Source organism: Leopardus geoffroyi, chromosome B4 (assembly GCF_018350155.1).
Source record: "Leopardus geoffroyi isolate Oge1 chromosome B4, O.geoffroyi_Oge1_pat1.0, whole genome shotgun sequence".
Classification (NCBI taxonomy): Eukaryota; Metazoa; Chordata; class Mammalia; order Carnivora; family Felidae; genus Leopardus; species Leopardus geoffroyi.
In genome coordinates, this window is record NC_059341.1 from 42,382,724 (window position 1) to 42,407,473 (window position 24,750).

Here is a 24,750-nt window from a genome sequence, read left to right on the forward strand (position 1 = left end):
TTCTAGTTACTATTTCATCGTTAAGAATTATTTTCTCAGGGTGCCTGGGTGGCTCAGTGGGTTAAGCTTCTGACTTTGGCTCTGGTCACGATCTCACGGTTAGTGTGTTGGAGCCCCGTGTGGGGCTCTGCATTGAGAACTCAAAGCTTGGAGCCTTCTTCAGATTCTGTCTCCCTCGGTCTCTGCCCCTCCCCCCACACACACACACTCTGTCTCTATCAAAAATGGATAAACATTAAAAAATAACTAAAAAGAATTCTTTTCTCAATGGCTAGTATCAAAAAGAAAAAACGTTTAAGGAGGGTACTTGTGATGAGCACGGAGTGTTATACATAAGCGATGAATCACTAAATTCTATACCTGAAGCCAATATTACACTATATATTAACTAACTAGAATTTAAATAAAAACTTAAAAAAAAAAAAGACAAGAAATAACAAGTGTTGGTGACGATGTGGGGAAAAGGCAACCCTTGTGTACTGCTGGTTGGGATGTAAATTGGTGCAGCCACTGTGGAAAACAATATGGAGGTTCCTCAAAAATTTAAAAATAGAGGGGCACCCGGGTGGCCCAGTCGGGTAAGCATCGACTCCTGATTTCAGATCAGGTCATGATCTCACAGTTTGTGAGTTCAAGCCCTGCATCGGGCTTTGTGCTGACAGTGCAGAGCTTACTTAGGGTTCTCTCCTTCTCTCTCTGCCCCTCCCCCACTCACTCTCTCTAAAAAATAAATAAACTTTAAAAAAATTAAAAATAGAAATATCATATGATCTATTAACTCCAGTACGGGGTATTTCCCCAAAGAAAACAAAGACATTTAATTAACTAAATCAAAAAGGTATATGCACCCCTATGTTTATTGCAGCATAATTTACAGTAGCTAGGAAAAGCAACCTAAGCATCCATCCATCCATGAATGGATATACCAAGTGTGATATTTATATACAATGGATTGTTATTCAACCATAAAAAAAAAAGAAGGAACTCTTGTCATTTGTGACAACTTGGATGGGACTTGAGGGCATTATGCTAAATGAAATAAGTCAGACAGAGAAAACAAATACCATATGATCTCACTTATCTGTGGAATTCAAAAAACAAAACGAAACTCACAGATACAGAGAACAGATTGGTGGTTGCCAGAGGTGGGGTAAGGAGTGGTGGGGAATGGGTGAAGGGGATTAAGAGGTGCAAACTTCCAGTTATAAAATAAAGAAGTCATGGAAAATAAAGTAAGATAACAACAGAGAGGGTGTCAAACCATAAGAAACTCTTAACTGTAGAGAACTGAGGGTTGCTGCAGGGGTTGTTGCAGTGGGTGGGGGGGGTGGCTAAATGGTGATGGGCATTAAGGAGGGCACTTGTTGGGATGAGTATTGGGTATAATATATAAGCAATGAAGCACTAAATTCTACTCCTGCAACCAATACTACACTATATGTTAATTAACTTGAATTTAAATAAAAACTCGAAAGAAAAAAAAAGAAGTCATGGAGATGTAATGCACAGCATATCGACTATAGTTAATATTATAGATTATTATAGTATTATCAACTATTAAATATTATTACATATTTGAAAGTTGCTAAGAGATTAAATCTCAAAAGGCCTCACCACAAGAAAAAAAATTGGAGTGACTATGGTGATAAATGTTAACTAGACTGATTGTGGTGATCATTTCACCAATATATACAAAAATCAAATCACTACATTGTATACCTGAAACTAACACGGTAGTCCCCCTCCCCGCCCCCACCCCCGCAGTTTTGCTTTCCACAATTTGTTACCTGTGGCCAACTGTGGTCTGAAGGCAGATGATCCTCCTTCTGATGTATCCTCAGAAGGTAAATAGTAGCCTAAGGTTAGGTCACAATGCCTAGGTCATTCACCTAACTTCATCTCATCACATAAGAATTTTATCATCTCACATCATCACAAGCAAGGTGAATACAGTTCAATATTTTGAGATAGAGAGACCATATTCACATAACTTTTATTATGGTATATTAATACAATTGGTCTGTTTTATTATAAGTTATTGTTGTTAATCTCTTACTGTACCTAATTTATAAATTAAACTTTTATCATAGATATATATGTATAGGAAAAAAACCCACAATATATAGGGTTTGGTACTATCCACTATTCAGGCGTTCACTGGGGATCTTGGACCATATCCCCCCAGATAAGAGGGGACTATTGCAGAATGTTTTATGTCAATCATACCTCCATAAAAAAATAAAGAATAGTTTTCCCAAAGTTATGAGGTATTGACAAGCAGGGGGACAAAATCCTCAATAATGTATAACATAATCTCAGCTTTAGAAAAAATAAAGTTAGATATAGTATTTATATCTGGAAAGATCTACACTGAAATGTAAATTATAGTGATCTAGAGATGGTAAAATAAATATAAATTCGTGTATGCCTCTAGTTTTTAATTTTTTCTTTAATGAGCCTTTCAACATATACTAAGGAAGTTTTACAAAAAATTTTAAGGGGAATGACCCAGCAATAGCACTACTAGGAATTTACCCAAGGGATACAGGAGTGCTGATGCATAGGGGCACTTGTACCCCAATGTTTATAGCAGCACTCTCAACAATAGCCAAATTATGGAAAGAGCCTAAATGTCCATCAACTGATGAACGGATAAAGAAATTGTAGTTTAGGGGCGCCTGGGTGGCTCAGTCAGTTAAGCGTCCGACTTCAGCTCAGGTCATGATCTCACGGACCGTGAGTTCGAGCCCCACGTCGTCGGGCTCTGGGCTGATGGCTCAGAGCCTGGAGCCTGCTTCCGGTTCTGTGTCTCCCTCTCTCTCTGCCCCTCCCCGGTTCATGCTCTGTCTCTCTCTGTCTCAAAAATAAACGTTAAAAAAAATTAAAAAAAAAAAAGAAATTGTAGTTCATGTATACAATGGAATACTACATGGCGATGAGAAAGAATGAAATATGGCCCTTTGTAGCAACGTGGATGGAACTGGAGAGTGTTATGCTAAGTGAAATAAGTCATAGAGAGAAAGACAGATACCATATGTTTTCACTCTTACGTGGATCCTGAGAAACTTAACAGAAGACCATGGGGGAGGGGAAGGAAAAAAAAAAAAGTTAGAGATGGAGGGAGCCAAACCATAAGAGACTCTTAAATACTGAGAACAAACTGAGGGTTGATGGAGGGTGTGGGGGGAGAGGGGAAGGTGGGTGATGGGCATTGAGGAGGGCACCTGTTGGGATGAGCACTGGGTGTTGTATGGAAACCAATCTGACAATAAATTTCATATTAAAAAAATAAAAAAATAAAAAATAATAAGAAAAAAAAGAAAAAGAAATAAAATAAAATAAAATATGCAAGGAAAAAAAAAAGCTTTTTAAGGGGAAAAAACAGTTTCCCTGAGCGTTCTCCCTATCTCCACGGAAGTGTTTTGGAAAGCATGCGCAATCATGACCTCCCACTCACAGCTTCTTATAATACACATGCTTTTTTTTCTCTTTTGCTCTATATCTGATATATCATAAATGATAACCATATTACCTTTTATCTACTCCCAAATTCAGTTAAATCCATCCTGGGGAGGCAGGATTCAATGGATTTCCTGAATTCACGGAAGACTCCCTTTGCAACTTTCTAGTCCTTCATTTGCAACGGTCTTGGGTTACACTTTAGTCCCGCGGTAACAAAGACGCACACAACGCCCTCCACCCAAACTCTTCCCCTCTAACCGAGCCTGAGTCCACGGACTCATCAACATCCTCTGTATCTGGGCTGACGGTTTCAAGACCTGTACCCAATCTCTCTCTCTCTCTCTCTCTTTTTTTTTTTTTTAGAGAGAGTGAGAGAGCGTATGCAAGTGGGGCAAAGGGAGAGAGAAAGAAAATCTTCAGCAGGCTCCATGCTCAGCGCAGAGTCCAACCTGGGGCTCGATCCCACAACCCTGGGATCATAACCTGAGCTGAAATGAAGAGTCGGACGTTCAAGTGACTTGAGCCACCCAGCGCTCCTGTACCCAATCTCTTGATTGCAGTCTCACTCAGCCTCAGAAGGCACAGGAGAATAACCTCAGCATAATTAGCATTCTCCTTAGCTCAGGACCTTAGTGGACTTGTCACACCTCAGTTTGGTTAGCGTATAACTACACAACCCCTTAATGCTTATCTTCAGATAACTCAATCTTCTGAGAATCCTAGGTGCCCCACCTGTGGCCAGAGAACCAGCAACTAACACTATCATGCTTCATTCACAATATTCTCTCTTCATCCTTCTTCTCATCACTAACTCTGACCACCAGAAAATGTGCTTACCTGCAGGAGGCCTTTCTTTGGTGCCTGAGGACTTGGATTCATTTATGAAACTCAATTCAGCATAAGTGGTCTCTGAAGTCATATCGAGAAGAAATCTGCTCTTCAAAAAATCCTTTACATCTCTTCCTTAAAACATCTTAAAATAAAACCCAAACATGGTGGCAATTTGTCATACTTCCTATCAAGAACAGGGGCCCCATATAGGCAAATAACTCTGAGAGGAATCTCATGAAAATTAGAAACCTCAGAGGCCAAATCTCCAGGATCAGCACGATGAGAATCATAGCATTTGAACATATGTCAGCAAATGTAATAAGGAACTTCTCATAAATTTATAAATGTAATAAGGAAATGGAAAGTAGGAACTCAAAGCGTAGACTTAAAAATATGTATAGGAAGGAAAGACACAGAGAAACTAAGTAGTTAGAGAATGCTTTTCTGAGACCTGTATTATCTGAGCTCACCAGCCAAGAATGAACTTCATGTATTTGTGTACATCTGTATGCAAACATAATTATTTATAGACCAATCTGTGCATAGATTCATTCATGCTGTATTCTCATCATGTGTGGCTGATCAGGCAACTTTTGGTGACCACATTCTAAGAGGATCATTGACAAAAAACTCACGTGTCAGCCTCCCCACTTTCAAGAGTGTATGTGGGAGGGAAGTCAAAGCTTACGTCATACGTGTTCTGAAGCTGCTCCCCAGTGCTCTCTGCTTTTCCCTGTTCTTAACTGACTCCTTCATGGATCTCCATTCAGTTTGCTAGAGTCACTTCCAGAAGCTCCTGAAAGCAGCTCTCTTTGCTGGATGTTAGTGGAATAGGCCAGCCTGCACACCACCCTTCTCCATCCCTTTAATCCCTTACACCACCACAACAAAAAGACTCTACAGGCCAATGTGACTGTTTTTTAACAAGTTAAGATAATTTAATAGAGTCACAAATTAGGAGATAAAGTCAGTGACAAATGTGACTTTTTCCAAAGGACAAGAGGAAAGCATTCCAAAAACTGAACCCTTCAGGTAGAATCTTCCGAGATGTGCTCTTGAAAGCTCACTCCCTAGATTCAGCTCTCCCCAAAGGATCCTCCTTCTTTTAATCTCCTGCACCAAACTCCTCCATCTCCTGCATCACACACACACACACACACACACACACACACACACACACACACACTTCTATCTTTCCATATCAAGGTACATTGAAAACCGTGCATTCACACTAATAACCTCTAATTCCAATCCAACGCTAAGGAGTTCATTCTAGTTTTCTCCCTTCCATATTTCTAACTCCCTTCTGTTACAGTAAGAAACCGGCTTCCATTGTCTTTTACTTACTTACTTACTTACTTACTTACTTATTTATTTTAGTTATTTGAGTAATAAACACGTTTAGTCAATTTTCTATCTTTGCCATTCCCTCCTCTAAGATGCTCTTCTCTTAAGACAGATACCATATGGTTTCACTCTTATGTGGATCCTGAGAAACTTAACAGGAACCCATGGGGGAGGGGGAGGAAAAAAGAAAAAAAAAAAAAAAAAGAAAAAAAAAAGAGGTTAGAGTGGGAGAGAGCCAAAGCATAAGAGACTGTTAAAAACTGAGAACAAACTGAGGGTTGATGGGGGGTGGGAGGGAGGAGAGGGTGGGTGATGGGTATTGAGGAGGGCACCTTTTGGGATGAGCACTGGGTGTTGTATGGAAACTAATTTGACAATAAATTTCATATAATAAAAAAAAAAAAAAAAGATGCTCTTCTCTTCCTGACGGGGCTCTGACTTGCCAATCCAGGCCAACATTACTACTGGGGCCTTTAACCTGCTTGGGTGTTCTTGCACAGAGCCAGCCAACCCCCATGGACCTCATCCTCAACTTGCTCAGGTCTGACCCCACGCCGGGCCATCCTCCATAGGAAATCCCTCCTCACTCTGCCTAGACTCTGACTTCTGATGCCGGCTCCCTAACACCCACCTGGAACCCATCCTTACCCTACTCAGGTTCTAAAACCCGACACGAGATCACCCTGACGTGTGGAAGCTCTCCTCGCCCTCCCTGGGCTCTGAGTCCCCACGCGGGGCTACGCTACCATGTGGACGGCTTCCTCATCCCTTTCGGCTTCTGAAACCCACACCGGGTCTGCCACTTTCCTGACCCGTGCCGGGTCCCCCACCTCCCAGCAAGGACCATCCTGCTTGAGCTCCCTGCACCTGGCCTCCCCACCACATAGATGTCTTCTTCACCTTTCAGGCCCTGGCACTCCAGACCAGGCTGCTTCCGACACCCTACACCAGGCCGTTGCCACATGTGGACACTCTCCTCAGGATGCAAAGGGTCTGATGCCCGAAACACTTTCCAATCCCTGCAGGGATGTTCTCCTCACTCTTTCGGGCTCCAGCACCACCATCAAGCCAACCCCCCTGCAAAATCACCCTTCTCACCCTGCCTGAGCTCTGACAACCTGCACCAGACCACTGTTGCTCTCCTACCCCACCCTACAACAGACACCTACCTTGTTCTGCTCTACCTAATGTTTCATTTAGGACTGAATTGTTTTGTAAGGAAAAGGAAAGGGTTTTGAAAAGAGGTAAGAGAGGGGAAGAGCTAATTCTTGCAAATTTTCTAGCAAATTATTAGCCTCAACAAGTACTTGCACACTTGCCCGTGTGTGTGCATACACCCTCCTCCCGAGAATAATCACTGATGATCAGAGCCTCAACAACGTAAGTTTGTAAAGAAAAGTAAATAAATAAATAAATATGTTCCCAAAGGTATCTCTGTTTCCCTGGGGTAAATCACATGTATTATACTGGGTTATACTATATCACAAATAATCCCAAAACCTGAATGGCTTACAATGACATTTATGCCTCACTCACATCGCGGGTAGGCTTATGGTCTGCGTAAGGTTGACTGTAACTGTGCTTGGCTCTTCTCTTAGTATTTTCTCATTCTGGAACCTAGGATCATAGAGCAGCTCCTTATAAGTTGAAACGTATAGTAACACTCAAATCCTCTATTCAGATAAGGGACACATTACATCCACTATGATTCCTTTGGCCAGTGGAAGTCACCTGGCCTTGATATGAAGAGGAACATACACTCTACCTACGGGGAGACATGTCAAGGGCAGCAAAATTCCCACAGACTAAGTGGCTTAAATAACAATCTATTTTGGGGCGCCTGGGTGGCGCAGTCAGTTAAGCGTCCGACTTCAGCCAGGTCACGATCTCGCGGTCCGGGAGTTCGAGCCCCGCGTCGGGCTCTGGGCTGATGGCTCAGAGCCTGGAGCCTGTTTCCGATTCTGTGTCTCCCTCTCTCTCTGCCCCTCCCCCATTCATGCTCTGTCTCTCTCTGTCCCAAAAATAAATAAACGTTGAAAAAAAAAATTAAAAATAACAATCTATTTCTCACAGTTCTGGAGGCTGGGAAGTCTAAGATCAAGGTGCCAGCAGATCGGATATCCGGTGAGGATCCCCCTTCCTAGTTCATAGATGCCATCTTCTCACTATATCCTCCCATGGCAGAAGAGGTGAGGGAGCCCCTTGGGGTCTCTTTTATAAAGACACTAATACCATCCATGAGAGTTCTACCCTCATGACCTTATCGCCTCCAAAATGCCCCATCTCCTAATACCATCACATCAGGAATTAGGATTCAACGTATGAATTTTGAGGGGGGACACATTCAGGCTATAGCACTCTTTACTTTTTTAAATTTTTTTTAATGTTTATTTTTGAGAGAGAAAGAGAGGAGCAGGGGAGGGGCAGAGAGGGGGGTAGAGGATCTGTGCTGACAGCAGAGCCCACATAGGGCTCGAACTCATGAACCATGAGATCATGACCTGAGCCAAAGTCAGACGTTTAACCAACTGAGCCACCCAGGTACCCCTAGCACACTTTAAATAATTTAGCCAAGGGATCTCTAGAGCAGTGATCTCCAAAATGGGGCACAATACCCCCGCTGGTATTAAAAAAGGGTCCTCTAGGGGCGCCTGGGTGGCTCAGTCAGTTAAGTGTCCGACTTAGGCTCAGGGCATGATCTCGCAGTTTGTGAGTTCGAGCCCCGCATCAGGCTCTGTGCTGACAGCTCCAGAGCCCGGAGACTGCTTTGGATTCTGTGTCTCCTTCTCTCTCTCTGACCCTAACCTGCTTACACTCTGTCTCTTACTTTCAAAAATAAAATAAAAACATTTAAAAAAAACTTTTAAAAAGGATCCTCTAGGGCACAGAAATAAAATACTAGAACATCTATTTTTAGATATTTAAAATGTTAAGTAAAATAAGCTTTATTACTATCATATGAGTTTAGTGTTGGTTGCATGTCATGTTGGTACAGGATCTATCATGAGGAAAGAGTGGAGGTTCCACAACTTTCTTTTTTTATTTTTTTTCTAATGTTTATTTTTGAGAGAGAGAGAGAGAGAGAGCATGTGAGCAGGCGAGGAGCCGACAGGGAGACACAGAATCCGAAGCAGGCTCCTGGCTCTGAGCTGTCAGCACAGAGCCTGACACAGGGCTTGAACTCACGAACCGTGAGATCATGACCTGAGCCGAACCGACTGAGCCACCCAGGTGCCCCAAGGTTCCACAACTCTTAAGAAGTTGATGTTGTACCTATACTTGTTCATTCATTCTCTGCATGTTGCATCATATTACAGTTTAAATAGCTGTATAGTTAAGAAGGTGGCTGACCTTTGTACCCAGTTCCTGGAAGGTAACTTCTAAATCCTTAGAATTTCCTGAGTAATATGAATGTCTTTGTTATTCATGATGAGCCCTGACACTTTAAGGTAATGAAGTCACTCTTTGTGAGCCCCTAGTTTGTGCTAACGAGATGACGCTAACAAGATAGGGACTGACCAAGTCAGAAAAAAGCCATGGGATTAGAGGGTTGAGGCTTTGAGCCATGAGATGCCAGTCCAGCCAGGGAAGAGACGGAGACTGAGCTCAGCCTCATGGCAAATGACACAACCAAGCATGCCTATGTAACAAATGCCGATTAAACTCTGAGCACCAAAGCTCAGGTGAGCTCCCCTGTCTGGCAATACTGTGTGTACTGTCACATATTAATGTGCCAGGAAGGTGACATATCCACAGGGACAATGAAAGCTTCACACCTGGGACCCTCCCAGATCTCACCCTACGCGTGTCTCCCTTTGGATAACTCTGATTTGTATCCTTTTGCTATAATAAAACTGTAAGTATAGCTGGCAGTCTTCTGAGTCTGGTGAGTTATTCTAGCAAATTATCAAACCTGAGGGAGTCATGGGAATCCCCAAATTTGTAGGAGGTTGATAAGAAGTATGGGAAGCCCGAGAAACCCCCAAACTTGTGACTGGTGTCTGAAATGAGAGCAGTCTTACACAGGACTATGCCCTTAATCTGTGAAATCTGGCCTAACTCCAGGCAGTTGGTATCATAAATCATTACAAGACCACGATATGATTAGTTTAATAAAACAAATATTAGAATATTTGTGACTTTTTTTTTTTTAACAAGATGGGAAGTGACCATCTTGTTCACTTTGGCAAATGACTTAAAAGAATTGGGAAACTTACTTAATATTGCTATGCTTAAAAAAAAAAAAAAAAAAAAAGACGTGTTCCAATTTTGCTCACTTTTTCAGTGCTATGTAATAGCTTCTGGTGGTATGCTAATTAGCAGATATCAAAGCATATGAGCACACACGTACATGCGTGCACACACACACACACACACATACACACACAATTAACCTGTGCTTTCAAGGTAAAGGTGATGTTTCAACAGTGAGAAGACGACTACCTCAAAAAAGGAACTGTGTTATGGAGAGAGCGGATGGAAAATTGATAATTAGAAAAAAATTAGTTCCACCATGTTGTGATGTTTTTCCTTTTGCCAAAAATTATATAAGGATGTGGTTTAGACATCTTCCTTTTTGAAATCTTCAAAATCTGGTTTCAGTGGGTTTTGAACTCATTTATCAACGAATTTAAAATGAACACTCTCATTAGTCTGCAAGAACAACTGGATTAATAACAGGAAAAAAGACATTTACTAGCTGGTTTTAACAGAAAGACTTATAAAGAGAATTGAAAAACAGGAATCACAACTTGTTAAGTACAGCTAATAATACACATCCCTTTTGAGCCATGTATCGTTATGAGGTATGTTTCACAGTTGATAGTTACTAAAAGCAAGAGCTGAAATAATCCAAACTTATAACTAATCAGATACTTTGCTCTCATAACAAGTAACACTAAATTTAAAATCATTTGAAAATATTATTTACTTTGCCTTTACCACATCCTTTTTAACTTTCATTTTTATTATAATATACATAATAGACTTGCTCAGGAGAGCATCAGTTATCTGTATAAACAACCATCTTAGTAGTTTAACACAACAACCATTAATTCAGCTCAAATTCCTGATTTGGGCAAATTGGGCTGGGCTCAGCTGCATAGTTCTGGTTTGAGTCAAGTGTGGCCGATCTCAGCTCAGTCTATTCACATCTCAGCTCAGTCTATTCACGTATCTCTGGTCAGATACCAGATTGATAGGCACTTATCTAGGATGGCCCCGACTGAGAGAGCTTATATCTGCTCTGTGTGGTCTCTCATCCTCCAGCCGACTAAGCAGGGTTCCAAGAGCAGCAAGAGAGCAAGTCCAATGCACATAATCCCTGCTTGCCTCACATCACGTAGTCCTTCCTTGGCCAAAGCATCGCACCATCAAGCCCAGAGCCAGTGCAAATGCTACAAGACAACAACTATAAGAAGGTGTGGACAAATTAGAGTCACTGCTACATTCAGTCTCGTTCAGAGAGGTACATAAATCTGGATCACAAGATGCGGTACCAATTCTCCTTGGGATTTCTCCTGGTTTGATGCTCACATAAGTGCTCTGGTTGAGACAATGATAGTGATAGATCCTGAAACATAAACCATCCTTTGTTCCAGGACAGCAAAGAAAGAGACTCAGAAATACTCCTGACACACGGTACTAAGGACACTAATGATCAAAAGGGGTGTCAAAAAGAAGGCTGACTGTGAGACACCTCATTTAAATACAAAGAAATATACCAAAAAGGCGTGGGATGTGATCAATGAATGCAGACTAGAGGTCCCTGTCTGAGGGGCCGTCATAACCTGGAGCTGGGGAAGGACAACACACACGAAAAGCAGACAATTAATACACCAACCGCTTTTTAAAAATGGAAGCCCACAAAGTATGGCAGGAAAACAAACACGCATCAACAGTTTTACATGTGACTAGCAACTGATAGGCCCTCAAAGTGACATTTTAATTACAAGATCAGATAATCGATGACTGGAAAGCACTGATGTGCACTGAAAAGAACTAAGAAAGCCTGGACTGCCATATTTTTCTTCTTCTGACCCTACCTTTAAAAAGAGGGATAAGGGGCGCCTGGGTGGCTCAGTCGGTTAAGTGTCCGACTTCAACTCAGGTCACAATCTCGCGGTCCGTGAGTTCGAGCCCCGCGTCGGGCTCTGGGCTGATGGCTCAGAGCCTGGAGCCTGCTTCCGATTCTGTGTCTCCCTCTCTCTCTGCCCCTCCCCCGTCCATGCTCTGTCTCTGTCTCAAAAATAAATAAACGTTAAAAAAAATTTTTTTAATAAAAAATAAAAAAAATAAATAAATAAAAAGAGGGATAAGTTAATATCAGTTTTGGGAAAAATAAACCTGTTGGTTTTCCATTGCAGGTTTATGATACTTCCATCGAAGCTACACAAAGAGTGACAATCAAGAGTCCTAAGGCTCCTAAATATAATTCATAGGACACCACAGCCATATAAAAGCGATCCTTGCACTGGTGCGAACCTATAAAGAAGTTCGTAGCACCAATCACTCTAAAGACCATCTTCACGCTTGCCCTTCCTGGCAAGGTTATTGCTTATTTAGTTGTTTGTTGTTATGACTCAACCTGGGTTTCCTCTCCTTAAAAGCGACCAGTCCTATTAGTCATCAGCAGTGAAAAAGAATGCCAATAATGGTTAAGGCATTTGAGCTTACCACGCCCTGTGCTGCGATGAATATGTTGCTTTTCTCATTTCAATATTCAAAATAATCCTGAAAAATATTCATTGTTACTCCCCATTTGACCAATGAGAAAACTGAGGGTTTGACAAGTTATTAAACTGGCCACGGAGCCAACAAAATTTGACTTTTAATTCATTTGAATCCAGGCCTAATTCCCAAATTTGTATTCTAAAAGGTTATCTTTCGGAGTGGCTTCAACGTGGTGGAGGAGTAGGGGGCACCAAAGTTCCCTTGTCCCTCAAACAGCACGGAAACATCTCTAGGGGCCCACGGGGACAACTTGGTGGGCCATCGGGGCTCAATTGCAAACTGGGAGAGATACAACGGGTGGCGTAGGCACAGAGGGGAGAGATCCCCTTCTGTGGAGAGAGAAAAGGAAGAGAAAGAGAGGCTGTAGAAGTGTAGGATTGTATGTGGACAAGAGAAACACTACGGACTGGAGAACGGAAAAAATGGAGAAAGCACCAATTTCTAACACGACCCAGGATTGTGGGTCTTTCTCCCGACTGGGGCGGGCTGCCCGGCACCGGCACCTCGCAGGGAGGAGAGCCAGCCCTGGGCTGGGTAGTGTGCTCAGAGGCGCAGTCAGAGAGCAGTCCCCTCCCTTGAGTGCAGAAGAAGGTACATAGCCACTCTAAGGGCGCAAAACCCCGCAGCACCCACCAGCCGGAGGTCTTTTGTCAGCTGGCTGGGCAGAGTGGCTCTGGCTCTACCCCAGAACCCCGGGCACACAGAGCGGGATCCTTTAAGACATCGGGGTTTGAATCCCAGGTGACCTCCAGAGAGGCACGGGAGACTTAGAGCAGGACAAACCTGTCCCACTCACTCCCATGCAGAACTGTGAGGATGGCCTGAACAGAGTGGTCTGGGACACCCGGTCCATGGAGGAGAGACTGGGGTGTCGCCATTTTTCTCCCTATCACCAACAAGGTGGGGCTTCAGGGAACAGGACAATGGGCCCACAGTGGAGGCGGGACCTGCCTACACCAAACCACACCCCTCCCTGCCTGGTAACTGCGTGTCTACGGAGCAAGACTGACACTGACCAAACCAGACAGCCCCTCCTCCAGACCACTGGCTCCAAGGCACCATCAGACATCAGTCCAACGATTTTGCATTTTCTGATTTGATTCTTGGTCTATATCTATCTATATACCTATATATATTATTACATATTATATATTTATACATAATAAAAATATGTAATAATATATATATTATATATATATAATAAAATATATATATATATATGTTTTTTTCTTCCTTTTCTTCCTCTTATTTCTTCCCTTCTCTATTCTGGTTGTTGGTTTGTTTAAGCAGACATTTTTAATCTATTCTTTTTACACCTCTTCTGTATCTCCTTTATTTTTTTTCCTCTCTCTCTCTCTCTCTCTCTCTCTCTCTCTCTCTCTCTCTGTATTAAGCTATATAGTTTCTCTGATTCTCTGCCTGGTCTTTTTTTTTTCTTTTCTTCTTCCCCACCCCTGTCATTTCTCTTTGTATGGGATAAGGCTTCTTCCAGCACCGCTGCCTTTTTAAATTTTTTCCAGGGTTACTTCAATGAACAAATCAAAGCATACCTGGTGGAGGGTCCCAACCACCACTACAAGTTGGGAGATAAAGCAACCAAAGTCACAACAATGGACAACGCACAACACACTCTGAAAACACCTCCTGAAGAGCCAGGCCCTATACAGTGTATGATCCCTTTTTAATATATCAGTGCTCACAGCTGCAGGACACATAACAAGCTATTAAAACATGTAAAAGATGGAAAACTAGCCAAAATGATGAAATGGAAGAATTCTCCTCAAGAGAAATTCCAGGAAGAAATGACAGCTAGAGAATTACTTAAAACAAATATAAACAATATAATTGAGCAAGAATTTACAAAAATGGTCATAAGATTCATCACTGGGCTTGAATAAAGCATAGAAGACAGAAGAGAATCTATTGCTGCAGAGATCAAGGAACTAAGAAATAATCATGACAAATTAAGAAATGGTGTAAATGATGTACAAAATAAACTAGACGCAGTGACAGCAAGGATGGAGAAGCAGAAGGGAAACCAAGTGAAATAGAAGATAAAATTAAGGAAAATGATGAAGCCAAGAAAAAGACAGATAAGAAAAACTAGATCACAAGGAGAGAATTAGAGAACTAAGTGACTGAATGAAACATAATAATATCCATACACAGGAGTTCAAGAAGGAGAGACAGAAAGGGGCAGAAGGTTTACTTGAACAAATTACAGCTGAGAACTTCCCTAATTTGGGGAAGGAAGTAGACATCCAGGAGGCTCAGAGAACTCCCTTAAGATTTAACAAGAATAGGTTTTCTCCACAGCATATCACAGTGAAACTAGCAAAATTCAAAGACAGAGAATTCTGAAAGCAGCTACGGACAAACCAGCCTTAACCTACAAGGGTAGACACATATGGGTAGTAGCAGACCTGTCCACTGAAACTTGGCAGGTCAGAAGGGAGTGGCAGGAAATATTCAATGTGCTGAATAGGAAAAATAATGCAGCCAAGAATCCTTTATCCTGCAAGGTTGTCATTCAGAATAGAAGGAGAGATAAAGGCTTTCCCAAACAAACAAAAACTGGAGTTCATGACCACTAAACCAGCCCTGAAAGTGATCCTAAAGGGGACTCTGTGAATGGAATGCTGCCAAGACTACAAAGGACCAGAGACATCACCACAAGCATGAAATTTACAGATAACACAATGACACTAAATCCATATCCTTCAATAATAACTCTGAATGTAAATGGACTAAATGCCCCAATCAAAAGACATAGGGTATCAGAATGGATTTAAAAAAAAAAAAAAAAAAAAAAAAAAAAAGATCCATCTATATGCTGTGTACAAGAGATTCACTTTAGACCTGAGGACACCTTCAGATTGAAACTAAGGGGACAAAGAACAATCTTTCGTGCTACTGGAAATTAAAAGAAAGCTGGAGTAGCCATACTTATATCAGACAAACTAGACTTTAAACTAAAGGCTGTAGGGGCGCCTGGGTGGCGCAGTCGGTTAAGCGTCCGACTTCGGCCAGGTCACGATCTCACGGTCCGTGAGTTCGAGCCCCGCATCGGGCTCTGGGCTGATGGCTCAGAGCCTGGAGCCTGTTTCCGATTCTGTGTCTCCCTCTCTCTCTGCCCCTCCCCTGTTCATGCTCTGTCTCTCTCTGTCCCAAAAATAAATAAACGAAAAAAAAAAAAATTAAACTAAAGGCTGTAACAAGAGATGAAGAAGGGCATTATATCATAATCACAGGGTCTATCCATCAAGAACAGCTAACGATTGTAAATGTTTATGCCCCCAACTGGAGATAACCCAAATATATAAATCAGTTAATCACAAACATAAGCAATCTTATCGATAAGAATACGGTAACTGCAGGGGGCTTTAATACTCCACTTACAACAATGGACAGATCATGTAGGCAAAAATCAATAAAGAAACAATGACCTTGAGTGATACACTGGACCAGATGGACTTGACAGATATATTCAGAACTTTTCATCCAAAAGTAGCAGAATACACATTCTTCTCAAGTGCACATGGACCATTCTCCAAGATAGATCACATACTGGGTCACAAAACAGCCTTCAATAAATACAAAAGAATTCAGATCATACCATGCGTATTTTCAGATCACAACGCTGTGAAATGAAATCAACCACAAGAAAAAATTTGGAAAGCCTCCAAATGCATGGATGTTAAAGAACATCGTACTAAAGAATAAATGGGTCATCCAGGCAATTAAAGAAGAAATTTAAAAATATATGGAAGCAAATGAAAACATGACAATCCAAACTTTCAAATGCAGCAAAGGCAGTCATAAGAGGAAAATACATTGCAATCCAGGTCTACCTCAAGACACACAAAAAAAAAAAAAACCCAAATACAAAACCTAATCTCACACCTAAAGGAGCTAGAAGCAGAAAGCAAAGAAACCCCAAAGCCAGCAGAAGAGAAATAATAAGATTAGAGCAGAAATAAATAATGTAGAATATAAAAAACGGCAGAACAGATCAATGAATCCCAGAGCTGGTTTTTTGAAAGAATAAACAAAACTGATAAACCCCTAGCCAGACTTCTCAAAAAGAGAAGGGAGAGAACCCAAATAGATAAAATCACAAATGAAAGAGGAGAGATCACAACCAACACCACAGAAATACAAACAATTATTAGAGAATACTGTGAAAAATGATATGTCAACACACTGGACAACCTGTAAGAAATGAACAAATTCCTAGATACCCACATACTACCAAAACTCAAATGGGAAGAAATAGAACATTTGAACAGGCCCATAACCAGCAAAGAAAATTGAATCAGTTATCAGAAATCTCCCAACAAATGAGTCCTGGACCAGACGGCTTCCTAAGGGAATTCTACCAGACATTTAAAGCAGAGTTAATACCTATCCTTCTCAAGCCATTCCAAAAAACAGAAATAGAAGGAAAGCTTCCGGACTCATTCTATGAAACCAGCATTACCTTGATTCCCAAACCAACGAGAGAACCCACTAAAAAGGAGAATTACAGGCCAATATTCCTGATGAACATGGAACCAAAAATTCTCAACAAGATACTAGCAAATCGAATTCAACAGTATATTGAAAGAATTATTCACCATGATCAGGTGGAATTCATTCTTGGGCTGCAGGGCTGGTTCAACACTTTCAATCAATACATCACATTAGTAGAAAAAAGGATAAGAACCATATGATCCTGTCAATAGATGCAGAAAAAGCATTTGACAAAACGCATCCTTTCTTAATAAAAACCCTCCAGAAAGTCAGGATAGAAGGAACATACCTTAACATCAGAAAAGCCATATATGAAAAGCCCGCCGCTAATATCATCCTCAATGGGGAAAAACTGAGAGCTTTCCCCCTAAGATCAGGAACACGACAGGGATGTCCACTCTCACCATTGTTGTTTAACATAGTGTTGGAAGTCCTAGCCTCAACAATCAGAAAACAAAATGGCAGCCAAATTGGCAAAAAAGAAGTCAAACTTGCACTTTTCACAGATGGCATGACACTTTACATGGAAAACCCAAAAGACTCCACCAAAAAACTGCTGGAACTGATACATGAATTCAGCAAAGTCACAGGATACAAAATCAATGTACAGAAATCAGTTGCATTTCTATACACCAATAACGAAGCAACAGGAAGAGAAATCAAGAAGTTGGTCCCATTTACAATTACACCAGAACCATAAAATACCTAGGAATAAACCTAACCAAAGATGTAAAAGATCTGTATGCTGAAAACTATAGAAAAGTTACGAAAGAAATTGAGGAAGACACAAAGAAATGGAAAAACATTCCATGCTCATGGATCGGAAGAACAAATATTGTTAAAATGTCAATACTACCCAAAGCAATCTACACATTCAATGCAATCCCAATCAAAATTGCCCCAGCATTCTTCTCAGAGCTAGAACAAACAATCCTAAAATTTGTATGGAACCACAAAAGACCCTGAATAGCCAAAGTAATGTTGAAAAAGAAAACCAAAGCAGGAGGCATCACAATCCTGGACTTTAGCCTCTACTACAAAGCAACAATCATCAAGACAGTATGGTATTGGCACAAAAACAGACACATAGACCAATGGAATAGAATAGAGAACCCAGAATTGTACCCATGAATGTAAGGCCAACTCATCTTTGACAGAGCAGGAAAGAGTATCCAACAGAAAAAAGACAGTCTCTTTAGCAAATGGTGCTGGGAGAACCAGACAGCAACATGCAAAAGAATGAAACTGGACCATTTTCTTACACCATAAAAAAAATAAACTCAAAATGGATAAAAGACCTAAATGTGAGACAGGAAACCATCAAAACTCTAGAGGAGAAAACAGGCAACAACCTCTTTGACCTCAGCCACAGCAACTTCTTACTCCACACATCTCTGAAGGCAAAGGAAAAAAAAAGCAAAAATAAATTATTGGGACCTCATCAAGATAAAAAGCTTCTGCACTTCAAAGGAAACAATCAACAAAACTAAAGAGCAACCGAAGGAATGAGAGAAGATATTTGCAAATGGCATATCAGATAAAGGGTTAGTATTCAAAATCTATACAGAACTTACCAAACTCAACACCCGAAAAACAAGTAATCCAGTGAAGAAATGGGCAGAAGACATGAATAGACACTTATCCAAAGGAGATATCCAGATGACAAATAGACACATGAAAAGACGCTCAACATCACTCACCATCAGGGAAATACAAGTCAAAACCACATTAAGATACCACCTCACACCAGTCAGAGCAACTAAAATTAACAGCTCAGGAAACAACAGATGCTGGCGAGGATGTGGAGAAAAGGGAACCCTCTTGCACTGTTGGTGGGAATGCAAACTGGTGCAGCCAGAAAAGTGTGGAGGCTCTGCAAAAAATTAAAAATAGAACTACCCTATGACCCAGCAATAGCACTACTAGGAAATTATCCAAAGGATACAGGAATGCTGATTCATAGGGGCACATGTACCCCAATGTTTACAGCAGCGCTATCAACGATAGCCAAATTATGGAAAGAGCCCAAATGTCCATCAACTGATGAATGGATAATGAAAATGTGGTTTATATATATAATGGAATACTACTTGGCAATGAGAAAAAATGAAATCTTGCCATTTGCAACAACGCAGATGGAACTGGAGGGCATTATGCTAAGTGAAATAAGTCAGAGAAAGACAGATATCATATGTTTTCACTCGTACGTGGAATTTGAGACTTAACAGAGGACCATGAGGGAAGGTAAAGGGAAAAAAATAGTTTCAAACAGAGAGGGAGGCAAACAAACCATAAGAGACTCTTAAATACAGAGAACAAACTGAGGGCTGATGGGGGGGGGAGGTGCGGGGGAGAGGGGAAAATGGGTGATGGGCATTGAGGAGGGCACTTGTTGGGATAAGCACTGGGTGTTGTATGTAAGCAAGGAATCATGGGAATCTACTCCCAAAGTCAAGAGCACACTGTATACACTGTATGTTAGCTAACTTGACAAGAAATTATATTTTAAAAAATAAATACATATATAAAAATAAACTGCTACTTCTTGCAAATACATATGTACATACATATGTACATACATACATACATACATACATACATACATACATAAAAGGTTATCTTTCAAAGAGTGAGCTACTGAAGCAGATATTGGATAACTATCTTTCAAAGATGTTATGGATATTTTCTATAAAACTGTCATTAAATCTCTTTCGAATCAAAAATTTTGATTCCTTGGAACCTATAAAAATATTTTAAGGATTTGGATTTTAAAAAGATGGAGTTTATGTGGTGGCTGGTGAGAAATGGAAAAACTGTGTGTCTCCAGTCCCCCTATTGCTGAATATTATTTCTGCAGAAGTCCCATGCAACTAAATATAGGTTGTGGCAACCTGCCAATGACTCAAAGATACTCCTCCTGCCAAGAAAATATCTCAGAATCAGCCCCTTAGAGTTTCCCCCTGAATAATTCCAGTCTGACCTTCAACCACCAGATGTGAAGCATACTCTTGGCAAAAAGCAGCCAACTTGGGGCACCTGGGTGGCTCAGTGGGTTAAGCGTCCGACTCTTGATTTCAGCTCAGGTCACGATCTCACCGTTCATAGGATGGAGCCCCACGTCGAGCTCCTTGCTGACAGTGTGGAACCTGCTTGGGATCCTCTCTGTCCCTCCCCTGATCACACTCTCTCTCCTTCTCTCTCTCAAAAACACATAAACATTAAAAAAAACTTTTTAGGGCACCTGGGTGGCTCAGTCGGTTAAGCATCCGACTTTGGCTCAGGTCATGATCTCACAGTCTGTGGGTTCAAGTCCCATATCAGCCTCTGTGCTGACAGCTCAGAGCCTGGAGCCTGCTTCAGATTCTGTATCTCCCTCTCTCTCTGTCCCTCCCCTGCTTGTGCACATGCGAGCACTCGCTCTCTCTCTCTCTCTCTCTCTCTCTCTCACAAAAATAAATACATAAACAGCAAAGACACATCTGATTAACATCACCAAGCTATGTCTAAGCTCCTGAGCATAGATTAATGTGATAAGTCACCTTTATTTGTACTTTTCTTCAGGCTTTATTGAGATAAAAATGGACATATAACTTTGTGTAAGTTTAAGGTGTACAATATGATAATTTGATATATGGATATATTGTGAAATTATTACAACAGAGTTAGTAAATACCTCCATAACTTCATATAATTGCCCTTTCTTTTTTTGTAGTGAAACATTTAAAATCCATTCTCTTAGGAAATTTCAATTATATAACACAGTATTTGACAATATTAGACTATACTCACAATGCTATACAGTAGATCTCCAGAACTTGTTAATCTTAGAGCTGGCAGTTTGTACCCTGTGACCAACATCTCTCTATTTCCCTTGGCTCCCGGTCCCTGGCAACCATGATTCACTCTATGAGTTCAGTTTCTTTAGATTCCACATATAAATGAGATCATACAGTATCTGTCATTTTTTCCAGCTTTGTGGAGATACTATTGAAATATAAAAAATGTAAGTTTAAGATGTATACGGTAATGATTTGATACACATATATATTGGAAAATGAATACTACCATAGGGTTAGTTAACACATCCATCCCTTCACGTGACTGGTCTACACTCTTAACAACTGCCAAGTATATAACACAATAATGTTATTTGACACACAAGCAAAGGCAACAAAAGCAAAAATAAACAAGTGGGGCTGCAGCAAACTAAAAAGCTTCGACACAGCAAAGCACAGACCACCCATCAGTAATACCTCTCTCCCGGGGCTTTAGATCAAAAAAGAAAAACCAGTAGTTAAGAACAAGAGGAATCTGGAATATCTTGTTCCATCAGATATAAAGGAACTGAATAATTATTTTTCACATCACCAAAACGGGTGATCCGTTGAGATTCCCAGCCTCGGTCCCCCCACAAAGATCAACAGCTATCCATGAACAAAAACTGCTCTAGGAGAGCTGTGAAGTCTACTTCAGAAACTTTAGCAACACGGTGGGACAAAAAACCTGAGAATAACCACACAGGAAGAGAACAAACAGCTTCATTTTGCCTGCACTTTCCCACCCTCCCACCCCGGACCACCCAAGGCAACACTGCTCAGCACCAAGAGGGTTCTTCCCAGCTGGAAAGAGTTCTCCTTACCAGGAAAGGGAAAATGGGGTGAATGATCAGCCTCCCTAGCCTTTCAGAGCGCTTCAAGAAGGTCTCACATCAGTTTCAACCCACCCAGACTGGCAGAGCCGAGTTGCATAGCATCAGCTAGGAACAAGGAAGAAAAGCAGAAGCTACCAACAGCAGCCACACATGGTCACAGGTCACATTTCACAGCTCGGCGACATGATCCGCAGAAAACCCAGATTGTGCCACTGCAAAAACTAACGACCGCGGCAGACTCCCTGTAGATTTCACCAGCGTTTGCCTCACAGATACTCACATTTGCTGACACCAGACATCCGAGTCCCTCCCTGTTCCAACACCTCTCCATGCACACCACCCCCACCCCCCACCAGAGCCCCTGAACCCACCAGCAGTCAACCATGGCCTCTGCAGCTGTTCCAATACAAGATGCTAGCATGGACCCCAGAGGATTACCCCAAACGTCATGTGTGCACTGAAGTGTAGCTTCTCTAGCTATACACTTGCACGTGGACAGCCTGATGCCTATCACTGGCCACCACTACCGTGCACACATCCGGAGGGGGAGACCATGCAACTAGAGGAGAATGCACCAACGGCCCAGGCTGTTGCCGGTGAGCCCAAAGCTGGCTCCCACCCTTGCGGCCGGCCCTGGCCCCCACTATTCCATGTGGCTGCAACTGGTCCTCACTGCTTAACTGGCTCTCGCAGCTGGTCCCCACAGCCGAGTGTGTGCATACCACACGCCCCAGCCACCACCACTGCCTGCCCTGGCCCAAACTGCTGGGGTCTCCAAAACAAGTGTCAAAAACGAGTGTCAATGCCGTGGACCCCAACGGTCTGAGCCAAAGACACATCATGCCCCACCCCATCTATGGCACAACTACACATCCCAGCAGTTGGCACCCTGCACCACTAGAACTGGGGTCACAGCATGCTCTAGCATATGCCCACCCACAGACAAATGCCTTCCCTTAGGGAAGTTAGGCCATACGTCTAGAAGAGGGGCTGTTTCTTCAAATATTCAGACAACTATACTAGGCTACAAGGATAATGAAGAATCAGGGAAATATGCAGGGAAGTACAGTAAACCTCTAGTAACTAGCCCCAAAGAAATGGAGATCTAGGAATTACCTGACAAAGAATTCAAAATAATTGTTCTAAAGATGCTCAGAGAGCTGTAAGAGAACTGAAACAATTTCATACAAGAAAAACAATACAAGAAAAAAGAAGTCCAACAGAGATCATAAGAAAACATCAGAAATTTTGTAGCTGAAGAATTATCACTGAAGAATTCAACAGAAAGCTTCAACAGCAGCCTTAACCAAGTAGAACAAAGAATTTTGATCTAGAAGGTAGATCAAATGGAATCTAGAGAACAAAAAGAAAAAAGATGAAAAGAGAGGAATAAAGTCTACAAGACTTATTGGAAACCATTAAAACAAACACACATCATTGGAGTCCCGGGATACAAAAAGCTCTTTAAAGAAATAATGCTCTTTAAAGAAATAATGGCTCTTTAAAGAAATAAAGAAAGCTCTTTAAAGAAATAATGGCTAGAGGCGCCTGGGTGGCTCGGTCGGTTGAGTGACCGACTTCGGCTTAGGTCATGATCTCATGGTTTGTGAGTTCAAGCCCCGCATCAGGCTCTGTGCTGACGGCTCAGAGCCTGGAGCCTGCTTCTGATTCTGTGTCTCCCTCTCTCTCTGCCCCTCCCCCACTTATGCTCTGTCTCTCTCTCTCTCTGTCTCAGAAATAAACATTAAAAAAAAAAAAAAGAAAAGAAATAATGGCTAAACATATCCCAAACCTAGAGAGAGATGTGGACATTCAAATTCACGAAGGAAGACATCACCACAAAAATGCAATTCAAAATGATCTTCTGCAAAGAAGAACAAAGGTAGAGGTATCATAATTCCAGATTTCAAGATGTACTACAAAGCTGTAGTCATCAAAACAGTAGGGTACTCGGGTGCCTGGATGGCTCAGTCAGTTAAGCGTCCGACTTTGGCTCAGGTCATGATCCCACAGTTCAAGAGTTTGAGCCCCACATCCAGCTCTGTGCTGACAGCTCAGAACCTGGAGCCTGTTTTGGATTCTGTGTCTCCCTCCCTCTCTGCCCCTCCCCTGCTCATGCTCTGTCTCTCTCTCTCTCAAAAAAAGTAAATAATAAACATCTTAAAAATTAAAAAAAAAAAGAAAAAGAAAAGCACAGAGAAGAAATATGCAGTCTTCTCTGTGGCACTTAAAAAAAAAAAGAAAGAAAGAAACAGTACGGTACTGGCACAAAAACAGACACGTAGATCAATGAAATGGAATAGAGCGCCCAGAAATAAACTCAAACTTATATGGTCAATTACTTTATGACAAAGAAAGCCATGGATAGACAGTGGGTAAAAGACCATCTCTTCAACAAATGGTGCTAGGAAAACTGGACAACTACCTGTAAAAGAATGAAACTGGACCACTCTTACACCATACACAAAAATAAACTCAGGTTAAAAACCTAAATGTGGGGGTGCAGGGGGTTCAGTTGGGTGAGTGTCAAGCTCTTGATGTCCACTCAGGTCATGACCCCAGGGCCCTGGGACTGAGCCCCCATGTCAGGCTCTGTGCTGAGCAGGGAGCCTGTTTGAGATTCTCTCTCTTTCTCCCTCTGCCCCTCTCCCCAGTTTGTGCTTTCTCTCTTTACAAGTAAAAATAAAAGGGGGGCACCTGGGTGGCTCAGTTGGTTAAGCATCTGACTGTGGCTCAGGTCATGATCTCACGATTCGTGAGTTCGAGCCCTGCATGGGGCTCTGTGCTGACAGCTCAGAGCCTGGAGCCTGCTTTGGATTCTGTGTCTCCCTCTCTCTCTGCCCCTCCCCTGCTCGCTCTCTGTCTCTGTCTGTCTCTCAAAAATAAACATTTTTTTTTAATTTTTAAAAAGTAAAAATAAAAAATAAATAGGGATGCCTGGGTGGCTCAGTTGGTTAAGCATCTGACTTCAGATCATGATCTCATGGTTTGTGGGTTCAAGCCCTGCGTCGGGCTCTGTGCTGACAGCTCAGAGCCTGGAGCCTGCTTCAGATTCTGTGTCTTCCTCTCTCTCTGTTTCTCTCCTACTCTCTCTCTCGCTCTCTCTCAAAAATAAATAAACATTAAAAAAATTGTTTTAATTTAAATAAATAAAAACCTAAATATGATGAGACAGGAAACCATAAAACTCCCCACAAAAAAAACATAGGCAATAA

General features: G+C 41.7%; 1 protein-coding gene across 5 annotated transcripts in view; it reads right to left on the bottom strand.

The window, feature by feature from the left end:
* The window catches only part of CLEC4A (C-type lectin domain family 4 member A), a 40,941-nt gene extending 19,091 nt beyond the window's left edge, over positions 1-21,850 (bottom strand). Inside the window, exons 1-4 of one of the 5 annotated variants that reach the window (XM_045466622.1) lie at positions 21,524-21,850; positions 20,674-20,769; positions 7,177-7,257; positions 4,300-4,435 (exon numbers count right to left, since the gene is read on the bottom strand). In XM_045466622.1, the coding sequence (XP_045322578.1) occupies positions 4,300-4,381 (82 nt within the window). In that variant the 5' untranslated portion in view covers positions 4,382-4,435; positions 7,177-7,257; positions 20,674-20,769; positions 21,524-21,850. Of the gene's footprint in view, positions 1-4,299; positions 4,436-7,176; positions 7,258-20,673; positions 20,869-21,523 lie in introns of all 5 variants that reach the window. The other 4 variants (XM_045466623.1, XM_045466625.1, XM_045466624.1 and 1 more) reach the window with 4 other exon arrangements.
* Between the last annotated feature and the right edge of the window lie 2,900 nt (positions 21,851-24,750).